Source organism: Euleptes europaea, chromosome 12 (assembly GCF_029931775.1).
Source record: "Euleptes europaea isolate rEulEur1 chromosome 12, rEulEur1.hap1, whole genome shotgun sequence".
In the NCBI taxonomy this organism is placed as follows: Eukaryota; Metazoa; Chordata; class Lepidosauria; order Squamata; family Sphaerodactylidae; genus Euleptes; species Euleptes europaea.
The window spans coordinates 8,127,997-8,152,707 of NC_079323.1; the positions used below are offsets into that span (position 1 = coordinate 8,127,997).

At 47.0% G+C, this 24,711-nt stretch overlaps 1 protein-coding gene across 9 annotated transcripts in view; it reads right to left on the reverse strand.

Annotated features, from left to right (window-relative positions):
• DLG2 (discs large MAGUK scaffold protein 2) overlaps nucleotides 1–24,711 on the reverse strand; it is a 970,480-nt gene that overhangs the window by 75,773 nt on the left and 869,996 nt on the right. For all 9 annotated transcript variants that reach the window (XM_056858113.1, XM_056858109.1, XM_056858107.1 and 6 more), the window contains one exon: nucleotides 17,078–17,192. In XM_056858113.1, coding sequence (XP_056714091.1) covers nucleotides 17,078–17,192 — 115 coding nt within the window. The remainder of the gene's footprint in view (nucleotides 1–17,077; nucleotides 17,193–24,711) is intronic.

Sequence of the window (24,711 nt, forward strand, 5' to 3'; positions counted from 1 at the left end):
GAAGGCAGTTAAGGGGAGACATGATAGAGGTCTATAAAATTATGCATGGTTTGGATAGAGTGGACAGGGAGAAGCTATTCTCCCTCTCTCATAATAGCAGAATGTGGGGTCATCTACTAAAGCTGGAGGTTGAAAGATTCAAAACTGATAAAAGGAAGTATTTCTTCACATAACGCATAGTTAAATTGTGGAACTCCCTGCCCCAGGATGTGGTGGTGGCTGCCAACTTGGAAGGCTTTAAGAGGGGAGGGGACATGTTCATGGAGGAGAGGGGTATTCATGGCGACTAGTTAAAATGGATGCTGGTTATTACGTATAACTATTATCTCCAGGATCAGAGGAGCAGGTCTATTATATTAGGGGCTGTGGAACACAGGCAGGATGGTGCTGCTGCAGTCGTCTTGTTTGGGGGCTTCCTAGAGGCACCTGGTTGGCCACTGTGTGAATAGACTGCTGGACTTGATGGGCCTTGGTCTGATCCAGCAGGGCTTTTCTTATGTTTTTAATGTTAACAGTGAGCTGACCTCCCTTCAAATCGATACTTTCTAAGATCCAATTTATTAAAGAAACGTTCAGTTAAATTTTTCAAGATTCTTTCAGATATGTGCTTGCCGAGCAAGAAAGGTTTTCTAAAAAAAGAGAAAGGTTCTGTGATCTAGAGATAAAATACAGGAATGAAATGAAATGTTTCATAGCCACAGTTCAGAGAGAAAATCGTTTCGGAGTGGATGCCTCAATAGCAACTTGCACTTTGCAATGCTGGGAAATGAAAATGCTGGAGAGGAACCAATCTTGTTGAAATGATAATCGTGTGTGATAAACACAGATGTGGAAGGTTGTCAGGTTATTAAACAAGATTACAGGGACGTCAGTCAGCTTGGCAACTGGAGATGTTACTCAGAGCCGGGCCCCATTAAATCCGCTGGAGTGCCTGTTGGAATTCACGCACACACAAAAGATCTTGAGATAAACAGATGACAAGGATTGATTGTCAATCTTACCCTCACAGCTGAATTGAGCTAGCATGCAAACAGGAGAGGGTGGAGGGCTCTCGATGATGGTTGAATGCCTGCCTGGAACACATTTTTTGTGGGTAAGCATGTGCATTTAGATATGATATTGGGGGCTTTAACGATAGGTCTCTTGGAGAGCCAGCGTGGTGTAGCGGTTAAGAGCAGTGGACTCTAACGTGGTGAGCTGGGTTTGTTTCCCCCCTCCTCCACAGGAAGCCTGCTGGGTGACCTTGGGCCAGTCACAGTTCTCTCCAAACTCTCTCAGCCTCTCCTACCTCCCTAGGGGTCAGTTGTAAGGAGGGGAAGGGAAGGTGATTGTAAACTTCTTTTAGACTCCTTAAAGGTAGAGAAAAGTGGGGAATAAAACCAACTCTTCTTCTTCTAGATTACAAAATGAAAGACTAGTGCTTTCAAATGCTTACAGTTTAAATGTATATATAAGAGTCCACTGCCCTTAACCACTACACTACGCCGGCTCTCTGGTTTTATTTACGGTTGGTTGCATGGTTTTATAGAATTCTTATTGCCTTGTTTTAATGTTGTGATACGCCTTGAGTCTCAGTGAGAAACGTGGACTATAAATGAAGTAAATAAATCAAGGCATGCCATCCTGATGTTCAATGGTGGGATAAAAATGTAACAGAGAGAAAGGAATCCAGACCATTTGAGTTACTTGATCTCATACACTTCCCAATGGCATTGGCTAACGGTGACCTCTGAAACACTTTGCTTTTTGAAGCGACATGAACAGGACTTTGGAAAGCACAGCACAGACCTGCAGTTCCAAAGTTGTCTCACTTTCCCAAGGGATAAACTTTTCCTGACAAATGCTCTACGGGCTTCATCAATTATGAACCACCCTCTTCCGCGGGGCTGCCTTTAGACTGCGATTTCCGACACGAAATTCCTCGAAAAGGTTGCCAAATGTACTCAAGGTCTCCAGAGAGCGTCTTAACATAAGCCTCGCTTCCTAATCCTGTAGAGGAATAATAGGATTTCACCCAAAACTGCCGGATTAATTTCATTTCAATCCTGAAATTATTTCTGACCCCCTCTGCAAGAGGCTCCAGCATCTGTGCTGCCAGCTTTCCAAAAAAAGGAGGAAGTTTCCCCATCCTTTCCCTGCCACCGATACTGCCGTTTCCTAGAAAAGTTATCTTAACGCTTAATAAAGCTCTCCCTATCCCTGTCAATGGCATTTTATGCATGGCTATATCCTTGCCATCATCCATCCGATGACTTCGAGTCTTTGTTTTGATTATGCATGCCGTTTCTGACCGTCAGAGGTCACCTCGCTCTCCCCCTGTATTTCCCCACGTTTTTCCCACGTTTTCAGGGACCTGTTTTATTTCATAGAATCCTATAGTTGGGACCACCAGGGCCATCTAGTCCAACCCCCTGCACAATGAAGGAAATTCACACCTCCCCCAACCCCACCCCAATGACCCCTACTCCATGTCCAGAAGATGGCCAAGATGCCCTCCGTCTCATCATCAGCTTAAGGTCATAGAATCAGCATTGCTGACAGATGGCCATCTTACCTCTTCTTAAAAAGTACTTCATTTAGGTGTGTAAGACAGGCTAGGCAAAAAAGTGGGAAATTGTGGCGGAGCCACCGAGGCCAGCAAAGACAGTTAATGATATATGGAAGGAATCTTTCTTCCTCCTAAAGATTTCCTGCCAATCTGCTGCTGAGACCGACAAAGAAAAAAAACACCACAAAATGATTTAACTTGAAGCAGACGGAAAACGGCACCATCTCAGCTGCACTCCTGGTGGGTGGAAGCGGCCGAGACGCCCTACTTACTGGGACCGCGAAGCAGCCCAGCATGCCATCGACAGCCAAAGAAAATGCGTGGGGAAGAAAGGGGATTAGGAACCCAGGAACGTATTAATGTTTACCCTATGTATTATTCAGTTCTGTTTATGTTCCCATCCCACATCTGAGGCTGCAGCATCTTTAGGGAAACAGGAAGTCTATTAAAACATAAGAACAGCCCAAGTCTTCTGAACGCTTTGCCCGCATTCAGGGCACACGTCTCTCAGCTTTAAAATGAGGGCCAGAGACCTCTGAATGGGCCCACCTAGGGTACGGTCCCCCCTCTCCCACCCTGATGAGGCTGCCAACCTCCAGGTTGGCTCCCAGAGTGAGCCAGCATGGTGTAGTGGTTAGGAGCGGTGGTTTGGAGCGGTGGACTCTGATCTGAAGAACCGGGTTCGATTCCCCACTCCTCCACATGAGCGTTGGAGGCTAATCTGGTGAACTGGATTTGTTTCCCCACTCCTACACACGAAGCCAGCTGGGTGACCTTGGACTAGTCACAGCTCTCTCAGCCCCATCTACCTCACAGGGTGTCTGTTGTGGGGAGGGGAAGGCAATTGCAAGCCGGTTTGATTCTTCCTTAAGTGGTAAGAGAAAGTCGGCATATAAAAACCAACTCCTACTCCTCCTTCTTCTCCCCCCTTCCTGAGGATTCTACCATCCCCCAAACCCATCCTCCCTGGGCAGTACCCTCAGATCCCGAGGAATTTCCCAACCTGGAGCTGGCAACCCTACCAAAATGGTATAGTAGTTAAGAGTGGCAGACTCTAATCTGGAGAACCAGTTTTGATTCCCCACTCCTTCACATTGCCTGCTTCTGCATTGCAACCCTGGCCTTTCTTGGTGGTCCCATCCAAGTACTAACCAGGGCTGACCCTGCTTAGCTTCCAAGATCTGATGAGATCAGGCTAGCGTGGCCTATCCAGATCTGACCAGAGCAGAAGAATCCACTTCCATATGGTAGGTTTATGAAAACGACACAGCCCATCTGAATGTCACTAGTCACAGGTCATATGGCCCCACCCTATTTGTTTAGCAGCCTGGCTGCTTTATCCCCCTGGTCAGTTGGCAACCCTAATTTCTGCAGTCATCTCAATAAACTGTGCTGATATATCGCCTGAGTTTCACACAGCGATCCAGCAAACCTTTTCTAATAAAGGGTTTCTTTGTGGCATAAATACCTCCCAAGCTCAATAAACCAATCAAACTGAGAGTGGCAATATATTCTGGTCTGCATTATTTAGGGGAATGTGCTTTCAAGTCATTAACATTGAAGTCTTCTTTTTTTATGCTAGGAAAAGGAAATGAGAGGAATTTGCGGGAGAGGAAAGCACAAACAACCCGTAATGAAAGATGTTCTTGATAATCCATTATGGGTAAAATGCCTCCTTACAAGAATCGGGGAGGGACAACATTGATCGACTGCATGAAAATGCTCGGCCACAATTCAATTATGAAAAAGAGCATTGTGAGGTTGTTTGGCTAAACGTGGGGCTGGCTGCCCCAAGCAACTGCACTTCTTGCATGTCACAGAGAGAAACGCTGCACTATTCTGCAAAATCGTGGGAGGAGGGACACAGACACTCCAGAATGCTGGGACAACGAGGGCAGGAGTGACCACCCCAGGATTTTCATTCATTACATCAGTGTCCATTCATCCACTTTATCTTGACAACAACCCTGTGAGGTAGGATTAGGCTGAGAGTGTGGGACTGGCCTGAGGTCGCCCAGCAAGCAGACTGAGGATTTGAACCCGGGTCTCCTGCTCCAAAAGAAGAAGAAGAAGAAGAACAACAACAACTGTAGGTTTTTATATTCCGACTTTCTCTACCACTTAAAGAAGAATAAAACCGGCTTACAATCACCTTCCCTTCTCCTCCCCACAACAGACACCCTGTGAAGTTGGAGAGGCTGAGAGAGTTCGGAGAGAACTGTGACTGGCCCAAGGTCACCCAGCTGGCTTCAGGTGGAGGAGTGGGGAAACCAACCCAGTTCACCAGAATAGAGTCTGCCACTCATGTGGAGGAGTGGAGAATCAAACCCGGTTCTCCAATTAAGAGTCCACCGCTCTTGACCACTACACCATGTCCCCGATGAGTCTAGCTGCTGTCAGATACATGCCAGATGATGCTTCATTCAAAAAGATTGGTGGATTTGTCTGAATGCAGTTACAACAGCAAGCTGCACGTACATCTGGATATGAAAAGCTCTTTTGTTTTACTATTTGGTCCGCTTTTAACCTGAATTTGGCTAATGGGACCCCAAGTCACACCCCAACAGATCTGAAACGTTCCGGAATTATTTGAAAGAATTAGCTCCCGTCACCCATAAGACCAATGCTGGGGAATTTAAAAAATGAACTGGTTTCCTTTGTAATTCAGACTCGAGGGTTAAATGCAATTGGTGCATGACAATAAAGCCTCAGGAGGCATGGTCAACTGAGGAAGACCGAAAGTAGACACAAAAACTGCCATTCTCTGATGGTGAGAATCGCCGTCATTTTATCTTTATGTTCTCTCATTGTCCATTGCTGGGGCTGCCCGATCTGGGTTGGGAATAAGCTTGAGATTTGGGGGGTGGAGCCTGGGGAGGGTGGGGTTTGGGCAGGGGAGGGACCCCAGCAGAGTGAATGCCATGAAGTCCACCCTCCAAAGGTGCCATTTTCTCCAGGGGAACTGGTCTCGGTCACCTGAAAATCAATTGTAATAGTGTGAGCTCTCCAGGTGCCATTTGGAGGTTGGTAACCCCATCCACGCCCGTCTCTCAGAAGCTTTAAAATTAAAGATCCCTGCCCCAAGGAGCTTACTATCTAAATTCAGAAGGAACAAAGGGACATCAGGTTACTGCGAGCAAACAGATTACACGTACTAACACTTCCACACACACGGAATAATGCACTTCCAATCCACTTTCAAGTGGAGGGGCCGTGGCTCAGTTTGTAGAGCATCTGCTTGGCATGCAGAAGGTCCCAGGTTCAATCCCCGGCATCTCCAGATAAAGGGACCAGGGAGGTGGGTGATGTGAAAGATCTCTGCCTGAGACCCTGGAGAGCCGCTGCCGGTCTGAGTAGACAATACTGACCTTGATGGACCAAGGGTCTGATTCAGTATAAGGCAGCTTCATGTGTGTTCATGTGTATACTTTGCAACTGGAGTTTACTGCCTAAAATGGCAAAAGCCGCTTACAGATGATTGCTAAAGTGCATTAGAAGCGGATTGGAAGTACATTATTCAGCATGTGTGAAAGCGCTCAGTACAAGAGCTATGACCCTTCCTTTGTTAAGTCACCTAAAACTACTACTGCCCTGGAGCCGAAGCTCACTGAACAATCTTGACAATCTGTCAACAGGCTGAACAATAATTTCCCCTCTTAATTAGGTTCTTATTTTTTAAAAAATCTGTTTTCAAGCTGGCTTCCTGGAGGGCAGTTATCACCAAACCACCCCCAGTAAGTTTTATTATCTGTTACATACTGGGTTTTTAAAAATTGGTCTAACTTTGGCAATTATTCCCAAACCTTTTATCTAGTGTATGATTTCTGTAAATGTTCTTGCCCACTGTAATGATATTAAACCCCGTATGCTTTATTCTATTGGTCTATGACCAAATAAACAATTGATTGATTGATTGATTGATTGGAGAAGAGTTGTTTTTTATATGCTGACTTTCTCTACCACATAAGGGAGAATCAAATCGCCTTCCCTCCCCACTCCCCACAACAGATACCCTGTGAGGTAGGTGGGGCTGAGAGAGCGCTAAGAGAACTGTGGCTAGCCCAAGGTCACCCAACTGGCTTCATGTGGAGGAGTGGGGAATTGAACCTGGTTCTCCAGAGTCCACCACACTTAACCACTATACCACGCTGGCTCTCCCCCATGCAGAGCTACATGGACCAGAGGTCTGATCCAGCACAACTGCTCTTGTGTTTTTATTACTGTCCCATCTAGGCTGTGATTCTAAGTATTCTCATTGGTAATCCCCACTGAATTGGCCGCCCTCCTTCCCTCTGTATAACCCTGCCCTGGCCACACCTACAGCCCAACCACACCCACTCCTGGCTCTCCTATAAGGCAATTGGGACTGTAAACCAGAATCTAGTAAGGCTGCTGCCACCCAGTTCCCCAGATGGCTGCATTACAGGAAGGGGGACAGGATCTGCCAGCGTGGTATAGTGGTTAAGAGCAGTGATTTGGAGTCTGATCTGGAGAACCGGGTTTGATTCCCCACTCCTCCACATGAGCGGAGGAGGCTAATCTGGTGAACTGGATTTGTTTCCCCACTCCTACACATGAAGCCAGCTGGGTGACCCTGGACTAGTCACAGCTCTCTCAGCCCCACCTACCTCACAGGGTAGAAAAGAGCAAGAGTCCAGTAGCACCTTAAAGACTAACAAAAATATTTTCTGGCAGGGTATGTGCTTTCGTGAGCCACAGCTCACTTCTTCAGATACAGCTAGAGTGAGCTGTGGCTCATGAAAGCTCACACCCTGCCAGAAAATATTTTTGTTAATCTTTAAGGTGCTACTGGACTCTTGCTCTTTTCTACTACTGCAGACAGACTAACACGGCTACCCACTGTGAATTACTTCACAGGGTGTCTGTTGTGGGGAGGGGAAGGGAAAGTGAATGTAAGCCGATTTGATTCTTCCTTAAGTGGTAGAGAAAGTCGGCATATAAAAACCAACTACTCCTCCCCCTCCTCCTCATCCTCCTCCTCAAGTGAGGCTGCTGCCACCCAATTCCCCACATGGTTACATTACAGGAAGGGTGACGGTAGCTTCCTGCTTAAAAAAGCAACAACTACTACTACTAACAAGTTTGGGCAACAGGCTCGCAGCTGTCTCTGTGACTTTCCCAACATGTGAGAAATCTCCTCTAACACTGCGACCTTGGAGAGTTACGAGAAGGAAGGTTCAAATGCCTCTCGGACCATCCCCTTCAGAATCTATCGCGTCTGCAAGTCGCCGGGAGCAGCAGTCTGGCAGTAAACAAACAGCTCATCTGCCTGCAGTTTAACATCAGTTCCTGTCTAATTATCTTACCATGGACTGAAATGAACCCTGGTGGCTCCACTTTCAGAACGTCCCGGCCTCTTAGGCAGGCACCCATCCGGCTTTTTAAGAAGAAGGAGGAGAAGAAGAAGAGTCGGTTTTTATGTGCCGACTTTCTCTACCGCTTAAGGAAGACTCAAACCGGCTTACAATCCCCTTCCTTTCCCCTCCCCACATCAGACAAACTGGGAGGTAGGTGGGGCTTAGAGAGCTGTGACTAGCCCAAGGTCACCCAGCTGGCTTCATGTGGAGGAGTGGGGAAACAAACCCAGTTCACCAGATTAGAGTCAACCGCTCTTACCTACTAGATCACATTGGTTGAAGAAGAAGAGTTGGTTTTTATACCTGCTTCTTCTCTACCACGAAGGAGTCTCAAACCGGCTTTCAATCGCCTTCCCTTCCCCTCCCCACAACAGACACCTGGTGAGGTAGGTGGGGCTGAGAGAGCTCAAAGAGAACCATGACTGGCCCGAGGTCACCCAGCAGACTCCATGTGGGGGAGTGGGGAATCGAACCCGGTTGTCCAGATTAGAGTCCGTGCTCTTAACCACTATGCCACGCCGGTCGTTTTGGATCAGAGCTGGCGCAGCGGTTCAGCATTTCAACAGCTCCCTGGCCTTAGCCCGGCATTCAGTTTCCCTGACTGCTGTCCATGGTCCTGACCGCCTAGATGTCTGATTTCCGCTCACTCGCTGTGATTGTACCTCCGGGTGGGGCTCGAGGTACTGTTCAGACACCGCTGCTGAACAGATGCTTCCCCACAGGCCTTGGCATCAATTGGAGAGACAGGCCTGTGTCCCGAATGTTACCAGTGGCGACGAGGAGGAGAGAAGGGTGGGGAGAGCTTCCTCATCAATCAGCCCCAAATCACATCAGCTGAACTGCAGGCAGCCCAACAGATGAAAGGATTTGACATGTTTCATCCTTTTCACGTGGTGCTGGAAAGTGCCTTTGAGTCACAGCTGACTTATGGAGACCCCGTAGGATTTTCAAGGCAAGAAACTAACAGAGGTGGTTGGCCGCTGCCTGGCTCTATATGGGCTGAGAGAGTTCTGAGAGCTGTCGTATAGAGGAAGGTGCCGAGTTGTTTTCGGTTGACCCAGATGGTTGGACCAGAACCAACGGGTTGAAATTAAATCAAAAGAGTTTCCATCTAGACCTTGGGAAGAATTTTCTAACAGTTAGAGCGGTTCCTCAGTGGAACAGGCTTCCTCGGGAGGTGGTAAGCTCTCCTTCCCTGGAGGTTTTTAAGCAGTGGCTAGACGGCAATCTGTCAGAAATGCTGATTTATTGACCTTAGCCAGATCATGAGAGAGAGGGCATCTTGGCCATCTTCTGGGCATGGAGTAAGGGTCACTGAGTGTGTGTGGAGGAGAGGAAGTTCTGAATTTCCTGCATTCTGCAGGGGGCTGGACTAGATGACCCTGGTGGTCCCTTCCAACCCTATGATTCTATGATTCTACATGCCAAGCAGATGCTCTACCTCTGAGCCATGGCCCCTCCGTTGCTAAAATTGGGACTGCCTGCAGGTTTTCTTCCCGTTGCAGGACAGAGCTCCCGAAATCCAAGCCAGCCCTCAAAATTCCAGAAGGCAGCTTCAAGAATAGCGGAGGTGGCACAATGCCATCTCCAGGGTGCGGGTAAACATGGGGCCTGGATTTGCGCCTCCTGTTTTCCATGGTGCCTGAAAAGCTTGTAATGTCTGGCACCTTGCTGAGCCTGAATCTTTGTGCCGCCCTTTCCTCGCAGTCGGGGCTGATGGAAACATCAGAAGAGCTGTTTGGAAAACTGCAAATGGAACATGAAAGGGAGAGAGGTGCTGTTTTGCCTAAACCCTTTGCAGCTGTTTTCCGACGGCTGTCAATTTCTCCCCTTTTGTTGCCTCTCGCTGGAGCCGCCTGGGTCCTAAGCTGCTCAAATTGGGCCATTTGAAACCGCAGTTGTGCGTCGAGGCTCTTTAAACATTGCAGAAACTCGGGGGCTGCAGATTTTGTACACCCATCCCTGGCCGAAAGTCCCCTTTTTATCCTTGTTGACACTTCACCTCTGAAGGTGCCAGTGTCCTGCAAAAGAAGTCATCCCATCGGGGTACCGGAGAGTAGGCAAACTATTCGCTGAAAGGTTATTTGCTGACAACACCTCCAAAGGAAACCCAAGAGGCACTCACCAGAAATACATCTTGCAAGTCAAGTGTGTTGCATTATTTTTTCCTTAGGCATTGTTTAAATATATTATAAGGAAGAATGACAGAGAGAGATGGGGGGGGGAAAGAGGGGGGGAAAGACTCTGCTATTTCTACTCAAGGTTATTCAAGGAAAACTGGACAGTAAAAAATATTTGTTAGTTCTGAAGTGCAAGAGAACAAATCCTGACCATGCCAAACAAAATGCCAGAATAGAAAATTTCTTAATCACTAGTACAAACCTGAGTGGGGCTATTCAGAATCCTACTCCAATCCACCAATGGGGCTTTCTCCCAGGAAACAAGATTGCTCTGCTAATCTTTGCTCCTACTACGGATCTAAAACTGCTGTCCGGTTTGGATGTACGTGACGTTGCTTCCCAGTTTGGCCAGGGATCCTGGCCATGGAGTAGGGGTCACTTGGGGTGTGGGGGGAGTAGTTGGGAATTTCCTGCATTGTACAGGGGGTTGGGCTAGATGACCCTGGTGGTCCCTTCCAACTCTATGATTCTGTGATTCTATCTCTGCTTGAGAAACATCTGGGGACTGCGGTTACAAATGGGTAGCCCTGTTGGTCTGCAGTAGAAGAGCAAGATTCGAGTCCTGTTTGACGTTTGAGTGCCGTTTGGCTCTGGAATGCTTATCCCCTGGAAATCTTGTTGGTCTTTCAGGCGCTACTGGAGTTGAATTGCTCACCTGGGGTCAAGTATATTGTATATTTGCTTTCCTGAGGAGACTAAGTAGGGCTGGGGCTTCTTGACAATGAAGTTCATGGAGCCATTCTGCATACTGCATATCCCAATGCACACACACTTTCCAGCTTCCAAACGAGACTGCAGGTACATGCAGTTTGCACAGGATGCTAAACTCACATGAACACATGAAGCTGCCGAATCAGACCCTTGGTCTATCAAAGTCAGTATTGTCTACTCAGACCGGCAGTGGCTCTCCAGGGTCTCAGGCAGAGGTCTTTCACATCACCGACTTGCCTAGAGATGCCAGAGATGGAACCTGAGACCTTCTGCATGCCAAGCAGATGCTCTGCCACGGAGCCATGGCCCCTCTCCATGGTCTCCGGCAGAGGTCTTTCACATCCCCTGCTTGCCTGGTCCCTTTAGCTGGAGATGCTGGGGATTGAACCGGGGACTTTCTGCATGCCAAGCAGATGCTTTACCACTGAGCCACGGCCCCTCCCCTCCCTCTGTTGCAAAGGATCAAACAAACCCTCTTGGGAGCATCTTAAGTGCTGGTAGGTTGTTCCCCCCATCCCCGATCTGCCTAATATCCCTAAGCTTTGATTTTCATGTTTTTTTAAAGCACTACGAGAAGGGATTTGTGTGTATGTGTGTGTGTCGACCTAAGCAATCTCACTGGTAAACAAGCTGCCCAAGAGGACCAAAATCCCAGTAGACAATTGAAATTATTTCTCTATTTTTTGTCCTAAGTCGAATCATAGAATCATAGAGTTGGAAGGTACCACCAGGGTCATCTGGTCCAACCCCCTGCACAATGCAGGAAATCCACAACTATCTCCCCCACACACCCCCAGTGACCCCTACTCCATGCCCAGAAGATGGCCAAGATGCCCTCCCTGTCATGATCTGCCTAAGGTCATAGACTCAGCATTGTTTTATGCCAATAAAGGTGTGATTTGATTTGATTTGACTCAGCACTGCTGACAGATGGCCATCTAGCCTCTGCTTAAAAACCTCTAGGGAAGGAGAGCCAACCACCTCCCGAGGAAGTCTGTTCCACCGAGGAACCGCTCAGTGGAAAAAGCACTCCTCACAGATAGCAGAAAAAGAAGCCCAGAAATGTTGGCTGTTTCTCTCTGCACCCCTGGGAGGTCAGGTTTAAGGAAGTTCCCGAGCCTCGGCCGCTTGGGATGCAATTGGATTTCATTTGTGTTGATGTTGCTTTTCCCTTGAGCGAATCAAACCAACCGGCCTTTAGTTTCATGCTGTTGTCTTTTTCCTAGTCTCCCCATAAAACGAGCACTCTTTCCCAATGTTACTTGTACATAAATGGCCTTATGGTCACCAGCTCTTAGCTATTTCTCAGCTTAATGCAGTCTGCCTAGTATCTACGAGAGCCCATTGCTTGTTTATAGCGACTCTCACCTTGTGGAATGGGCTTTCTGAGGAAGGGAGGGGACCATCTTTAGAAGATTTTAAGAGGTGTTGTAAGGTCATTTTATTATGGGGGATTTTGAAGAATCATAGAATCATGGAGTTGGAAGGGACCACCAGGGCCATCAAGCCCAACCCCCTGCACAATGCAGGAAATTCACAACTACCTCCCCACTCCACACCCCTAGTGACCAGAAAATGGCCAAGATGCCTTCCCTCTCATCATCTGCCTAAGGTCACAGAATCAGCATTGCTGACAGATGGCCATCTAACCTCTTCTTAAAAACCTCCAGGGAAGGAGAGCTCACCACCTCCCGAGGAAGTCGGTTCCACTGAGGAACCGCTCTAACTGTTAGAAAATTCTTCCTAATGTCTAGACAGAAACTCTTTTGATTTAATTTCAACCCGCTGGTTCTGGTCCGACCTTCTTGAGCAACAGACAACAACTCGGCACCCTCCTCTATATGACAGCCCTTCAAGTACTTGAACGTGGTTATCATATCCCCTCTCAGTCTTCTCCTCTTCAGGCTAAACATACCCAGCTCCTTCAACCTTTCCTCATAGGACTTGGTCTCCAGACCCCTCACCATCTTTGTTGCCCTTCTCTGGACACGTTCCAGCTTGTCTACATCTTTCTTAAATTGTGGTGCCCAAAACTGAACACAGTACTCTAGTTGAGGTCTAACCAGAGCAGAGTAAAGCGATACCATCACTTCGCGTGATCTGGACACTATACTTCTGTTGATGCAGCCCAAGACTGCATTTGCCTTTTTAGTTACAGCATCACACTGCTGACTCATGTTCAGTGTTTGGTCTACTAAGACCCCAAGATCCTTTTCACACACACTACTGCTCAAACAAGTCTCCCCCATCCTATAATTATGCATTTGATTTTTCCTACCTAAACGCAGAACTTTACATTTGTCTTTGTTGAAGTGCATTTCATTAGTTCTAGCCCATTTCTCCAGCCTGTCAACATCATCCTGCATCTTGGCTCTGTCTTCTACCATATTTGCTACCCCTCCCAATTTAGTATCATCTGCAAATTTAATAATCATTCCCTCTATTCCTTCATCCAAATCATTTATAAAGACGTTGAACAACACAGGGCCCAGAACAGATCTCGAGGAACTCCACCAGTAACTTCTCTCCAAGTGGATGAGGAACCATTAACTAGCACTCTTTGGGTACGATCTGTCAACCAGTTGCAGATCCATCTAACAATAATAGGATCTAACCCACATTTTCCCAATTTGTCAACTAGAATACTATGTGGAACATTATCAAAAGCCTTACTGAAATCTAGATAAACTATGTCTACAGCATTCCCCTGATCCAGCATAGTAACTTTCTCAAAAAAGGAGATAAGATTAGTCTGACATGACTTATTCTTGAGAAACCCATGCTGGCTCTTAGTGATCAGATCCATCCTTTCTAAATGCTCAAGGACGGACTGTTTGATGATTTGTTCGAACACTTTTCCTGGTATAGAAGTCAAGCTGATGGGTCGGTAGTTACCTGGATCCTCCTTTTTCCCCTCTTGAAGATGGGGATAACATTTGCCCACCTCCAATCTTCTGGCACCTCACCTGTTTGTCAAGACTTTTCAAAAATAATGGACAGAGGTTCCAAAATTACATCTGCAAGTTCTTTGAGTACCCTTGGGTGCAATTCATCTGGCCCCAGAGGATTTTGTTTCATTTAAAGAAACCAAGAAGAAGAGTTGGTTTTTATACCCCACTTTTCTCTCCCTTGAAGGAGTCTTAAAGCGGCTTACAATCACCTTCCCTTCCCCTCCCCACAAGAAGAAGAAGAAGAAGAAGAGTTGATTTTACATGCCGACTTTCTCTACCAATTAAGGGAGAATCAAACCGGCTTACAATCACCTTCCCTTCCCCACAACAGACACCCTGTGAGGTAGGTGGGGCTGAGAGAGCTCTAAGAGAACTGTGACTAGTCCAAGGTCACCCATTTGGCTTCATGTGGAGAAGCGGGGAATCAAACCCGGTTCTCCAGATTAGAGTCCACTGCTCCAAACCACCGCTCTTAACCACTACACCACGCTGGACCAGTTGCCCAGCAGTTTTCTGTGTCCCTGCCCATCCATCCAAGTCCTTCTGCCTTGACCTCCGACAGGCATCACTCCATTATCAAGGCACCGCTCCGTCAATGTACCCCAAGATGGCTCGTATTTCTTCTTCTGACCCTTCCCGTCCCTCAGAAATGGCATCATTAAGCTTCTTGCCATGGTGTTGCTTTCCTCCTGACGGGGTGCCCTCATTTCCCTTGCCTCCTCATGCCGACATATTCTTAAGAGCCCTGGCTTAATTGGCTCGATGTAAGGTCATCGTCGGAATTAGTTCCACTGCGAGCAATCATCCCGGCTGGGGGGTTGACAAATTGCCTTCCTCCCATTCACAATCACCGAGATGCTCAGACCGCCAGCCCAGCGTGCGTGGCAGGGCTTGGAAAATGTAGGCACTTAAAGAAAGAGGGGATCGGCTGTTTTAAAAAAGGGGACTGGGGATGGCTCTCTTCGTGCTCGTAACGCAGCAAAGAAGCTTCTAGCGCCGAGGGGTTGGGCACCCCCTGAAGACAATCCACATGACACCCAGAGCTACTCAACCGAAACAAATACCAAGCCTTTATTGGCATTAGCAATACAAACAGTAGCGACTACATAAACATAAAACACAATTTATGATCACTTCCATAAAATTTAAAATTCCATAAAATTCCATAAAACCGTTTTAAGTGGAATAAGAAGTTTACTCGCTTCAGAGTCCTGAGATTGCCTCATAAATTACACAATCTTTTGCACACTTTAATTGCCCTCTGTAAGAATCTTGCCACCACATCAATTATTAGTGGAGAGTGGCCTTAATACTTGTGTGTGTTAAGTGCCGTCAAGTCGCTTCCGAATCATGGCGACCCTATGAATGAAAGTCCTCCAAAATGTCCTATCTTTGACAGCCTTGCTCAGATCTTGCAAACTGAGGAGTGGGGCTTCCTTTATTGAGTCCGTCCATCTCTCCTTTACTACATCTTGCCTCACTATTAAAGCAACTCCGTTTCTTCTCTTTTTGTCATTCCCTGAATAAAACACTTTGTAATTTTCTGATTGAAAATGTCCTAATCCAGTCCACTTTAATTCACTTACTCCCAGGACTGAAATGTCCAAAATGTTCCATTTCTTGTTTAACCATTTCAAGCTTACCCTGATTCATGCTTCTCACATTCCATGTTCCTATTATATGTGTCGAACAGCTTCAGACTTTCCTTTTGCATACTTACAGGTAACCATTCTCTGTCCGCAAATATTGGGTCTAGTAACTGGAGCCGACCTCTGACATACAGTGGACAGTTGAATAGGATGTGGGAGACTGATTCAGTTTCACCCTCCCCACATGGACAAACCTTATCTGCATAGGGGACTTTATTAAATCTCCCATGTAGATAGGCTGTCAAAGATAGGACATTTCGGAGGACATTGATTCATAGGGTCGTCATGAGTCGGAAGCGACTTGACTGCACTTAACACACACACACACACACACACATACACACACACAGCATAGCAGAAGGGAGAACATTTAGTCTAGCAAGCATATAGGCTCTTCTTTGGTTAGGGTGGGTTAGGCACGTGAAATATTGAGGTATAAGGCTACTCAATCCTCCTCTGTTGAGGAAGGACTTTGCATATGCCTGTGGACTTTTCAGTGTCTTTTAGGAGAGATGCATGCACAGGGACTGTTCCTATTTAGGGTTCCCAACACTGTCTCTTCAAACAGTGGGAGATTTCAGGGGTGGTGCTTGGGTTTGGGCAGGGTTTGATGTCACTTCTGGGTGACTCTAGGCTGCCTCCCCTAGTCTCTATGGTATAGAGCTTGTGTGTTTCCACTGTGCTCAGCCAAATGTGAAGTCTTATGGCCGAAGGAGTCTCTGTTGAACGGCTGAACTGTTGCAACCAGAACATTGCAAGGGTGCAATCAGAACACATGCAGAACACATGCAGAACACAAGGAATGGAAGGTGGAGGGAAGAAACTCAAGCGTCATTTTTAAAAGCCTTTCTTCTGCTCAGAAAGAACTCAGAGGAAGCAGGAAGCATTTGAATCTCTGCCCCTTGACAAGCTGCTTTGTAATTGGCTGTACTGCTTGTTGTGAGAGAAACTAAGCTTCTGTGTCCCGCATTTTGCCATATGCATGGAAGAAGAGGAGGAGGAAGAAGAGTTGGTTTTTATATGCCGACTTTCTCTACCACTTAAGGGAGAATCAAACCGGCTTACAACCACCTTCCCTTCCCCTCCCCACAACAGACACCTTGTGAGGTAGGTGAGGCTGAGAAAGCATTACTTGCCCAAGGTCACCCAGCTGGCTTCGTGTGTAGGAGTGGGGAAACGAATCCAGTTCACCAGATTAGCCTCCGCTGCTCATGTAGAGGAGTGGGGAATCAAACCCAGTTCCCCACCACTCCAAACCACTGTTCTTCACCACTACACCACGCTGGAGATTTCATTTGGGCTGAACTCAGGGGAGAGGGAAGAATCGGCTTAACAGAGTAACGGGAAGTCCTGGGATTTGTGAGGGCTGGCAGCGAGGTCACCTCTAATGAATAAAAAATTTATGCATAACTCCAAGAAACAACGGAAACAGACAGGGGGCGAACGTGAGTTAAACTATCCTTGGCATAAACGACCTTAGAGGAAGGCATTGAAATTTTCTTAGTGGTAGGAAATGGGCCAACATTTCCCGAGGCCGAAAAATGTACAACACTTTAACTGAGGGCAATTTCCCTCAATCCACAAATGACGTGGGTCAAATCTCAATTCAATTCTGACTCCCGTTCCTCAGCCACGAGACGCCTCTGTTGTGTGCGCCTACCTGACGTAGAGGGAACGCTTCTGATTGGTTCGCAGGGAGCCCGACCCAGAACTCATGCTGTGGTTCATCATCTGTTCACGCAGGTCATGGATTTTGGCCTCGAATCGAGCGTACTCTACAAAAAATGAAAGGGACAAAAGAGCTTCTCAGTCATTCGCTGGTCATAACAATGACAAAAAACACACACATTACGATTGACGTAACACAGGAGAAGGTGAACATAATAAATCTAGGGCTGTGTGCCTAGAATCTGGATCCTATGTGCAGTCTGCTTATGAAAGGCAATGCAAACAAGATTTGGAGTGGATTGTCCACAAAACCAGCACACTAAAAGAATCATAGAATCATAGAGTTGGAAAGGACCACCAGGGTCATCTGGTCCAACCACCTGCACAATGCAGGAAATTAACAACTACCTCCCTCCCCTCATACCCCCAGTGACCCCTACTCCATGCCCAAGATGGCCAAGATGCCCTCCCTCTCATCATCTGCTTAAGGTCATAGAATCAGCATTGCTGACAGGTGGCCATCTAGCCTCTGCCTAAAAACCTCCAGGGAAGGAGAGCCCACCACCTCCCGAGGAAGCTTGTTCCACTGAGGAACCGCTCTAACTGTTCGAAAATTCTTGCTAATGTCTAGGCGGAAACTCTTTTGATTTAATTTCAACCCGTTGGTTCTGGTCCGACCTTCTAGGGCAACAGAAAACAGAAAAAGCCCTACAAATGAGTTAATACCCCTTGTTCTGTTATTTTGTAATTCTGGAATTTCCTTCTGCAGTTTTCCCCCATGTCTGGGATCACCTGACTGGGTTCTAGCACATGACTCAAGGAGCCAATCACAACACTTTGGGTCCTATATAAAGCAAGAGCTTGCAAGCTGCCTCCTCAGTCAGGACAAACTATCAGAAAGTGAGGAGCTGAGCTTAAGCCAGCCTGACTTCTTGCTTTCCTTAGATAATACTCCGCACACTCTCCTGATCCAGGGGGGAAAGGGCCAGACAAATCAGAACTGTAAAATTCAGTTGGGGAGATTTTTGGGGATGTGTCCCTTTAAAAAAAAAAAAAAAACCCACAAAACATCTCTAGGGTTGCCATCCTCCAGGTAGCAGCTGGAGATCTCCCGTGGTTCCAGTTGATCTCCGGACGACCAAGATCAGTCCCCCTGGAGAAAACAGCTGCTTTGGAGGGTGGATTCTATGGCATTATAGCCTGCTGAGTTCCCTCCCCTCCTCAAACCCCGCCTTTCCCAGACACCACCTCCAAAATCTCCTGGTATTTCCCAACCTAGATCTAGCAACCCTAAACATCTCACAAACACAGTCGCTAAAATTAGTTCCCAGCAGAGCGAATTCTGCCAAAAGCAACCACGAAAGGTCTGAGAAGTTGCATAATGAAAAAAGGCTGCACAGTTGAACTGATGGATTGGCTGATGCCATCAACTGAGCTATCGTCATGAACGCTGCAAAGGAAGGGCTGATCCCCAATTAATGTTAGAAACAGAGGTGAGCAAGGAGTCTGGTGTTCCAGCATCCAGAGATCCCCATCATCATTTGTAATTAGATTTTTATCCTGCCCTGTCCCTACCGAAGTAGGGATCAGGGCGGCTTACATGGACATAATCCAGTTAGATCGGCATCATGACAATATTCGACATATGAAAACAATTAACCATCTGTAATACAATATAAATTAAGCTATTTAAAATGAGAAAATCGAAGATCCAGATGGCACCAACGACGCCTCCATATCAGCAGTAGTGGTGGACATCCATGCAGCCCAATTGAGTTTACTGGCTCCATCTTCTCTGCAGTTATAAAATCATACAATCTTGGAGTTGGAAGGGGCCATGCAGGCCATCTAGTCCAACCCCCTGCTTAATGCAGGATCGGCCTAGAGCATCCCTGACAAGTGATTGTCCAGCCTCTGCTTAAAGACTGCCGGTTAGGGGGAGCTCACCACCTCCCCAGGCAACCAATTCCACTGCTGAACTACTCTTACTGTAATTTCCCCCCCTTAATATCCAGCTGGTACCTTTCCACCCATAATTTAAACCCATTATTGCGAGTCCTATCCTCTGCTGCCAACAGGAACAGCTCCCTGCCCTCCTCTAATTATATTCAATGAGGGGGGGGGAAACCCTTAAATCTTGTGGACAAAGCTACCAGAAGACCAATCTGGACAATACAAAGCCCTCAGTGTGATGGGGAACCCCTTAGGTCCCTGCCCACCTGATGCACCAGATCATTCATGTGACCTAACATCGCAAAGGAGTCCAACCTTAAGCTTCAGATCAGATGGCTGATTCCTGGGTCTTACCTGAAGGTTAAGGTTACCAATCTCCAGGTGGGGTCTGGAGTTCTAAAGGCAAAAGGTAAAGGTCCCCTGTGCAAGCACTGGGTCATTCCTGACCCATGGGGTGACGTCACACAAAGTCTGTTTCCTAGGCAGACTTTGTTTACGGCGTGGTTTGCCAGTACCTTTCCCAGTCATCTTCCCTTTACCCCCAGCAAGCTGGGTACTCATTTTACCAACCTCGATAGGATGGAAGGCTGAGTCAATCTTGAGCTGCCTACCTGAACCCGTCGGGATCGAACTCAGGTCGTGAGCAGAGCTTGGACTGCAGTACTGCAGCTTACCACTCTGCACTACGGGCTCCTGGAGTTCGAGAGTGTTAATAATTATTTATTACTGCCAACAAGAGTTTGGGGGCAAAAGCTTTCGAGAGTCAAAGCTCTGTCTGTCAGATAGGCATATGTACGCTACTGAGTAACGTTCCATCAACGTGAAAAGATGTAAAATATGACAGGGAGGCATGATCTAGCCAGTGTTCAGGATTTTCATTTCAGTTTGCTTGGAAACAGTATTGTTAAAAAATGGATTTTGCACAACGAACCTACATCAAACAGCTCATTTGTCTGCGATGACCCTGCTAATCCTCAAATCTGCTAGCTCTGTTTCCACCTCATTTCCATTTTTTATGGCCAGCACCTATTATTGAATTAAATCCAGTATTGTATTTTATGAGATTCTCCTCCTCCACCACCACCACATGCATCTCATTTTCTCCAGTTTGGCATCAATTCTGGTCCCAGAGTTAATATCTGCTGTCCTTTTTGGTGCTCTGCCTGGAACATGGAGTTGTTGCATAATAAGGACTACTTATTTTTATTCATTAGCCCAGAACTTCTGCGATTGCCAAAAATCTGGGATGGTTCTAAACTGCCCTGTTGCAGAACATCAACAAAATTTCATCCCTCGACAAAATTTCTGGGTTGCAGAATATTAAGTCCACTTTCTGATAGCCACAGTCTCCCTAACACAGGAGTATATTTAGCAATGGTTTCTTCATTGGTCATTTCATGCACATTTACAGCTTTCTGTATCTTTTCTTATTATATATCTGAAGGTCTAAATCAAAGATCCACGACCAGGTCTCCAGTGCATTTTCTCTTTTTAAATAGCAGAAAAAGTCTTGATTAGGACTAGGACCATGGGATGGGGGGGAGAGGGGGAAAAAGAGAAGGAGAAGGAAGAGGAGGAGGAGAAGAAGAATTGTCAACTTCCAGGTAGAGCCTAGAGAACTCCCCAAATTATAATTGATCTCCAGATGACAGAGATCAGTTCCCTGGAGAAAGCAGAAGCAGAAGAAGAAGAAAAAGAGGAGGAGTTGGAGTTTGGAGTTGGAGTTGGTTTTCCCCCCCACTTTTTTCCTACCTTGAAGAAGTCTCAAAGTGGCTTATAATAGCCTCCCCGCCCTGGCAACAGGCACTTTGTGAGGTAGGTGGGGCTGAGAGAGTTCAAAGAGAACTGTGACTATTCCAAGGTCACCCAACAGGTTGCCTGTGGAGGAGTGGGGAACGAAAGACAGTTCTCCAGATTAGAGTCCACCGCTCTTAACCACTACACCACACTGGCTCTCAACTATTTCCACCCATGCTGGTCTCCCATCCAAATATTAATCTTGGCCGAACCTTCTTGGCTTCCCAGCAAGTCTGGGCTACTCAGGCTGTTCCTCGCCTTTTTAACCATGTACGAAGAAAAAAAATCATTTACGCCTTTCAGGCTACAATGAATTCAAGAGCCAAACTTCACGCTTCTGCAGAAGGTTTGCCTCTCATTTCCAAAGGGCTCTCTTTGTAACATCTGAAGAAACTCAAAGTTCGCCCCACCCTTCTGTCTCCTGCCAGTGATGTTCTATAGCCAGCTACTCTGGCTAAAGATCTTTAAAAAAAGAAAAACCTTTTCAGTACAGTTTCCTCTTTAATAAATGATGGAGAAATTCCACGCATGTGGGAGTGAACGTCTATATTTAGACTCCAGAGTGCAGAGCGAGGAGTAAGATCAAGAAGCCAAGCCTCTAAAAGGCACAGCGTCAGATCATCGGCAGTTTCCACTCTCAGCTGGCGTGAACTCCCAGGTGAACCTCAGCACAGAAGAACTTTTTAGCTTCGGGGTGGTTGACGTGGTCACTTTAGAGAGCCAGTGTGGTGTAATGGTTAAGAGAGGTGGTTTGGAGTGGTGGAGTCTGATCTGGAGAACCGGGTTTGTTTCCCCACTTCTCCACATGTGTGGCGGAGGCTAATCTGGTGAACTGGTTTGGTTTCCCCACTCCTACGCATGAAGCCAGCTGGGTTACCTTGGGCTAGTCACACCCTCTCAACACCACCTACCTCACAGGGGATGAGAGAGCTCTAACTGAGCTGTGACTAGCTCATGGTCACCCAGCTGGCTTCATGCGGAGGAGTGGGGGAAACAAATCCAGTTCACCAGATTAGCCTCCACCACTCATGTGGAGGAGCAGGGAATCAAACCCGGTTCTCCAGATCAGAGTCCACTGCTCCAAACCACCGCTCTTAACCATTATACCTCACTGGCTCTCTTTATCATCATAGTTGAGATTCTTTAACTGGTGATACTATGGACTGGACCAGGGATCTTCCGCATGCAAAGTGGCTGCTTTACTATTGAGCAATGACACTTCCCTACGTCACATTTCAGCACATGTAGAATTGTAGGGTTTGAAAAGTCAAATGCAGCAGAGACCTTGGATTGGATTCTACCAGGTTTTTTGATAGTGTAAGAGAGAGGAAAGGTAATCTCACATCCTTGGCGTTGCTCTATGCTCCGTGGCCTTTTATCCATGTGACTCCCCAGCTAGGTACGTCCATCTCCAGGTGATGTTTAAGATCTCCCGGAATCACAACTGATCTCCAGCCTCCAGAGATCAGTTCCCCTGGAGAAAATGGATGCTAGGGAGGATGGATTTTATGGCATTATACCCTGCAGTGGTCCCTCTTCTCTCAAAAACACCCTCCGCAGACTCCATCCTCAAATCTTCAGGACTTTCACAGCCCAGAGCTGGCAACCCTATGAGCTTTCTCGGGAGTCAAGACAGCCACCTACTGCTTCTTGAGTTAGCAGAAAAGCTGGCAGGATCCAGTCCCTTGCTGGAGGGAGCCAGCATGGTATAGCGATTAAGAGTGGTAGTTTGGAGCAGTGGACTCTGATCTGGAGAACTGGGTTCAATTCCACCCTCCTCCAAATGAGTGGTGGAGGGTAATCTGATGAACTGGGTTGTTTTCCCCACTCCTACACGTGAAGCCAGCTGGGTGACATTGGGCTAGTCACACTCTCTCAGCCTAACCTACCTCACAGAGTGTCTGTTGTGGGGAGGGGAAGGGAAGGTGGTTGTAAGCTGGTTTGATTCTTCCATAAGGGGTAGAGAAAGTCAGAATATAAAAACCAACTCTTCTTCATCATCATCACCACTGTGATCTGCTGATACTTTCCCCCTATTCGTCCTGTACAATGGATGGAACGTGTGTTTCTACAAGATGCCTAAACAGTGGAGTTCTACCACTTTGCTTTGAACACATGAACACATGAAGCTGCCTTATACTGAATCAGACCCTTGGTCCATCCAAGTCAGTATTTACTCAAACCGGCAGCGGCTCTCCAGGGTCTCAGGCAGACGTCTTTCACATCACCTACTTGCCTAGTCCCTTTAACTGGAGATGCCGGGGATTGAACCTGGAACCTTCTGCATGCCAAGCAGATGCTCTGCCACTGAGCCACAGCCCCTCCCCTTTCTGCAGTAATTACTGTAAAGATATCTCTGAAGTCAAAGTGTAACCCACTAGATGCTTTGAAGATAACAAAAAATATTAATAAGATACGCAGCAGGTGTCTGTGCGTGGGAAGCTCCAACTGTCAGCTGTTGGAATATTTTTTTTTAAAAAAATGCATATTATTGCATTTAAAACTGCAGAAGCGTCAACTGTGCAGCCAGATCCAATTCATACTCAGAAGTAGTCCCCACTGAGTTCAATTAGGCTTACTTCCAAGTAAGTACACATAAGGTTGCAGACTCTAGGGCCAAATCAGATGAAAATGAACTTCCAAATGATTTTTAAAGCAAGCAAGTGGTTAAAAGGAAGTATTTCTTCACACAAATGCATAGTTAAATTGTGGAACTCCCTGCTCCGTGATGTGGTGATGGCTGCCAACTTGGAAGGCTTGAAGAGGGGATTGGACATGTTCATGGAGGAGAGGGTTATCTGTGGCTACTAGTAAAAATGGATGTTAGTCATGATGCATACCTATTCTCTCCAGGAGCAGAGGCGCATGCCTATCATATTAGGTGCTGTGGAACACAGGCAGGATGGTGCTGCTGCAGCCGTCTTGTTTGTGGGCTTCCTGGAGGCACCTGGTTGGCCACTGTGTGAACAGACTGCTGGACTTGATGGGCCTTGGCCCGATCCAGCAGGGCTTTTCTTATGTTCTTATGATCCAAATTTGAAATGGGAGTATGGTATGCTAGGTGTGCCAGCTCTGGGCTGGGAAATTTCCGGGAGATATAGGAGTGGAGCTCGGGAGGGGACTCAGCTGGGAATAATTCCATAGAGTTAAGGTTGCCAGGTGAGGGGTCTGGAGACCAAGTCCTATGAGGAAAGGTTGAAGGAGCTGGGTATGTTTAGCCTAAAGAGGAGAAGACTGAGAGGGGATATGATAACCATCTTCAAGTACTTGAGGGGCTGTCATATAGAGGATGGTGCTGAGTTGTTTTCTGTTGCCCAAGAAGGTCGAACCAACAGGTTGAAGTTAACTCAAAAAAGTTTCCATCTAGACATTAGGAAGAATTTTCTAACAGTTAGAGGTTCCTCGGGAGGTGGTAAGTGGAACAGGCTTCCTCGGGAGGTGGTAAGCTCTCCTTCCATGGAGGTTTTTAGAGGTTAGATGGCCATCTGTCAGCAATGCTGATTCTGTGACCTTAGGCAGATGATGAGAGGGAGGGCATCTTGGCCATCTTCTGGTCACTGGGGTGTGGGGGGGAGGTAGTTGTGATTTTCCTGCATTGTGCAGTGGGTTGGACTAGATGACCCTGGTGGTCCCTTCCAACTCTATGATTCTATTATTCTTTGCAACAGGAGGGAGGTTGTGGGGGCGGAGCCTGAGGAGGGCGGGATTTGGGGAGGGACTTCAATGCCATAGAGTCCAATTGCCAAAGCGGCCATTTTCTCCAGGTGAACTAATCTCTATCGGCTGGAGATCAGTTGTAATAGCAGGAGCTCTACAGCTAGAGCCTGGAGGTTGGCAACCCTACATAGAGTCCACCCGCCAAACCAGCCATTTTCT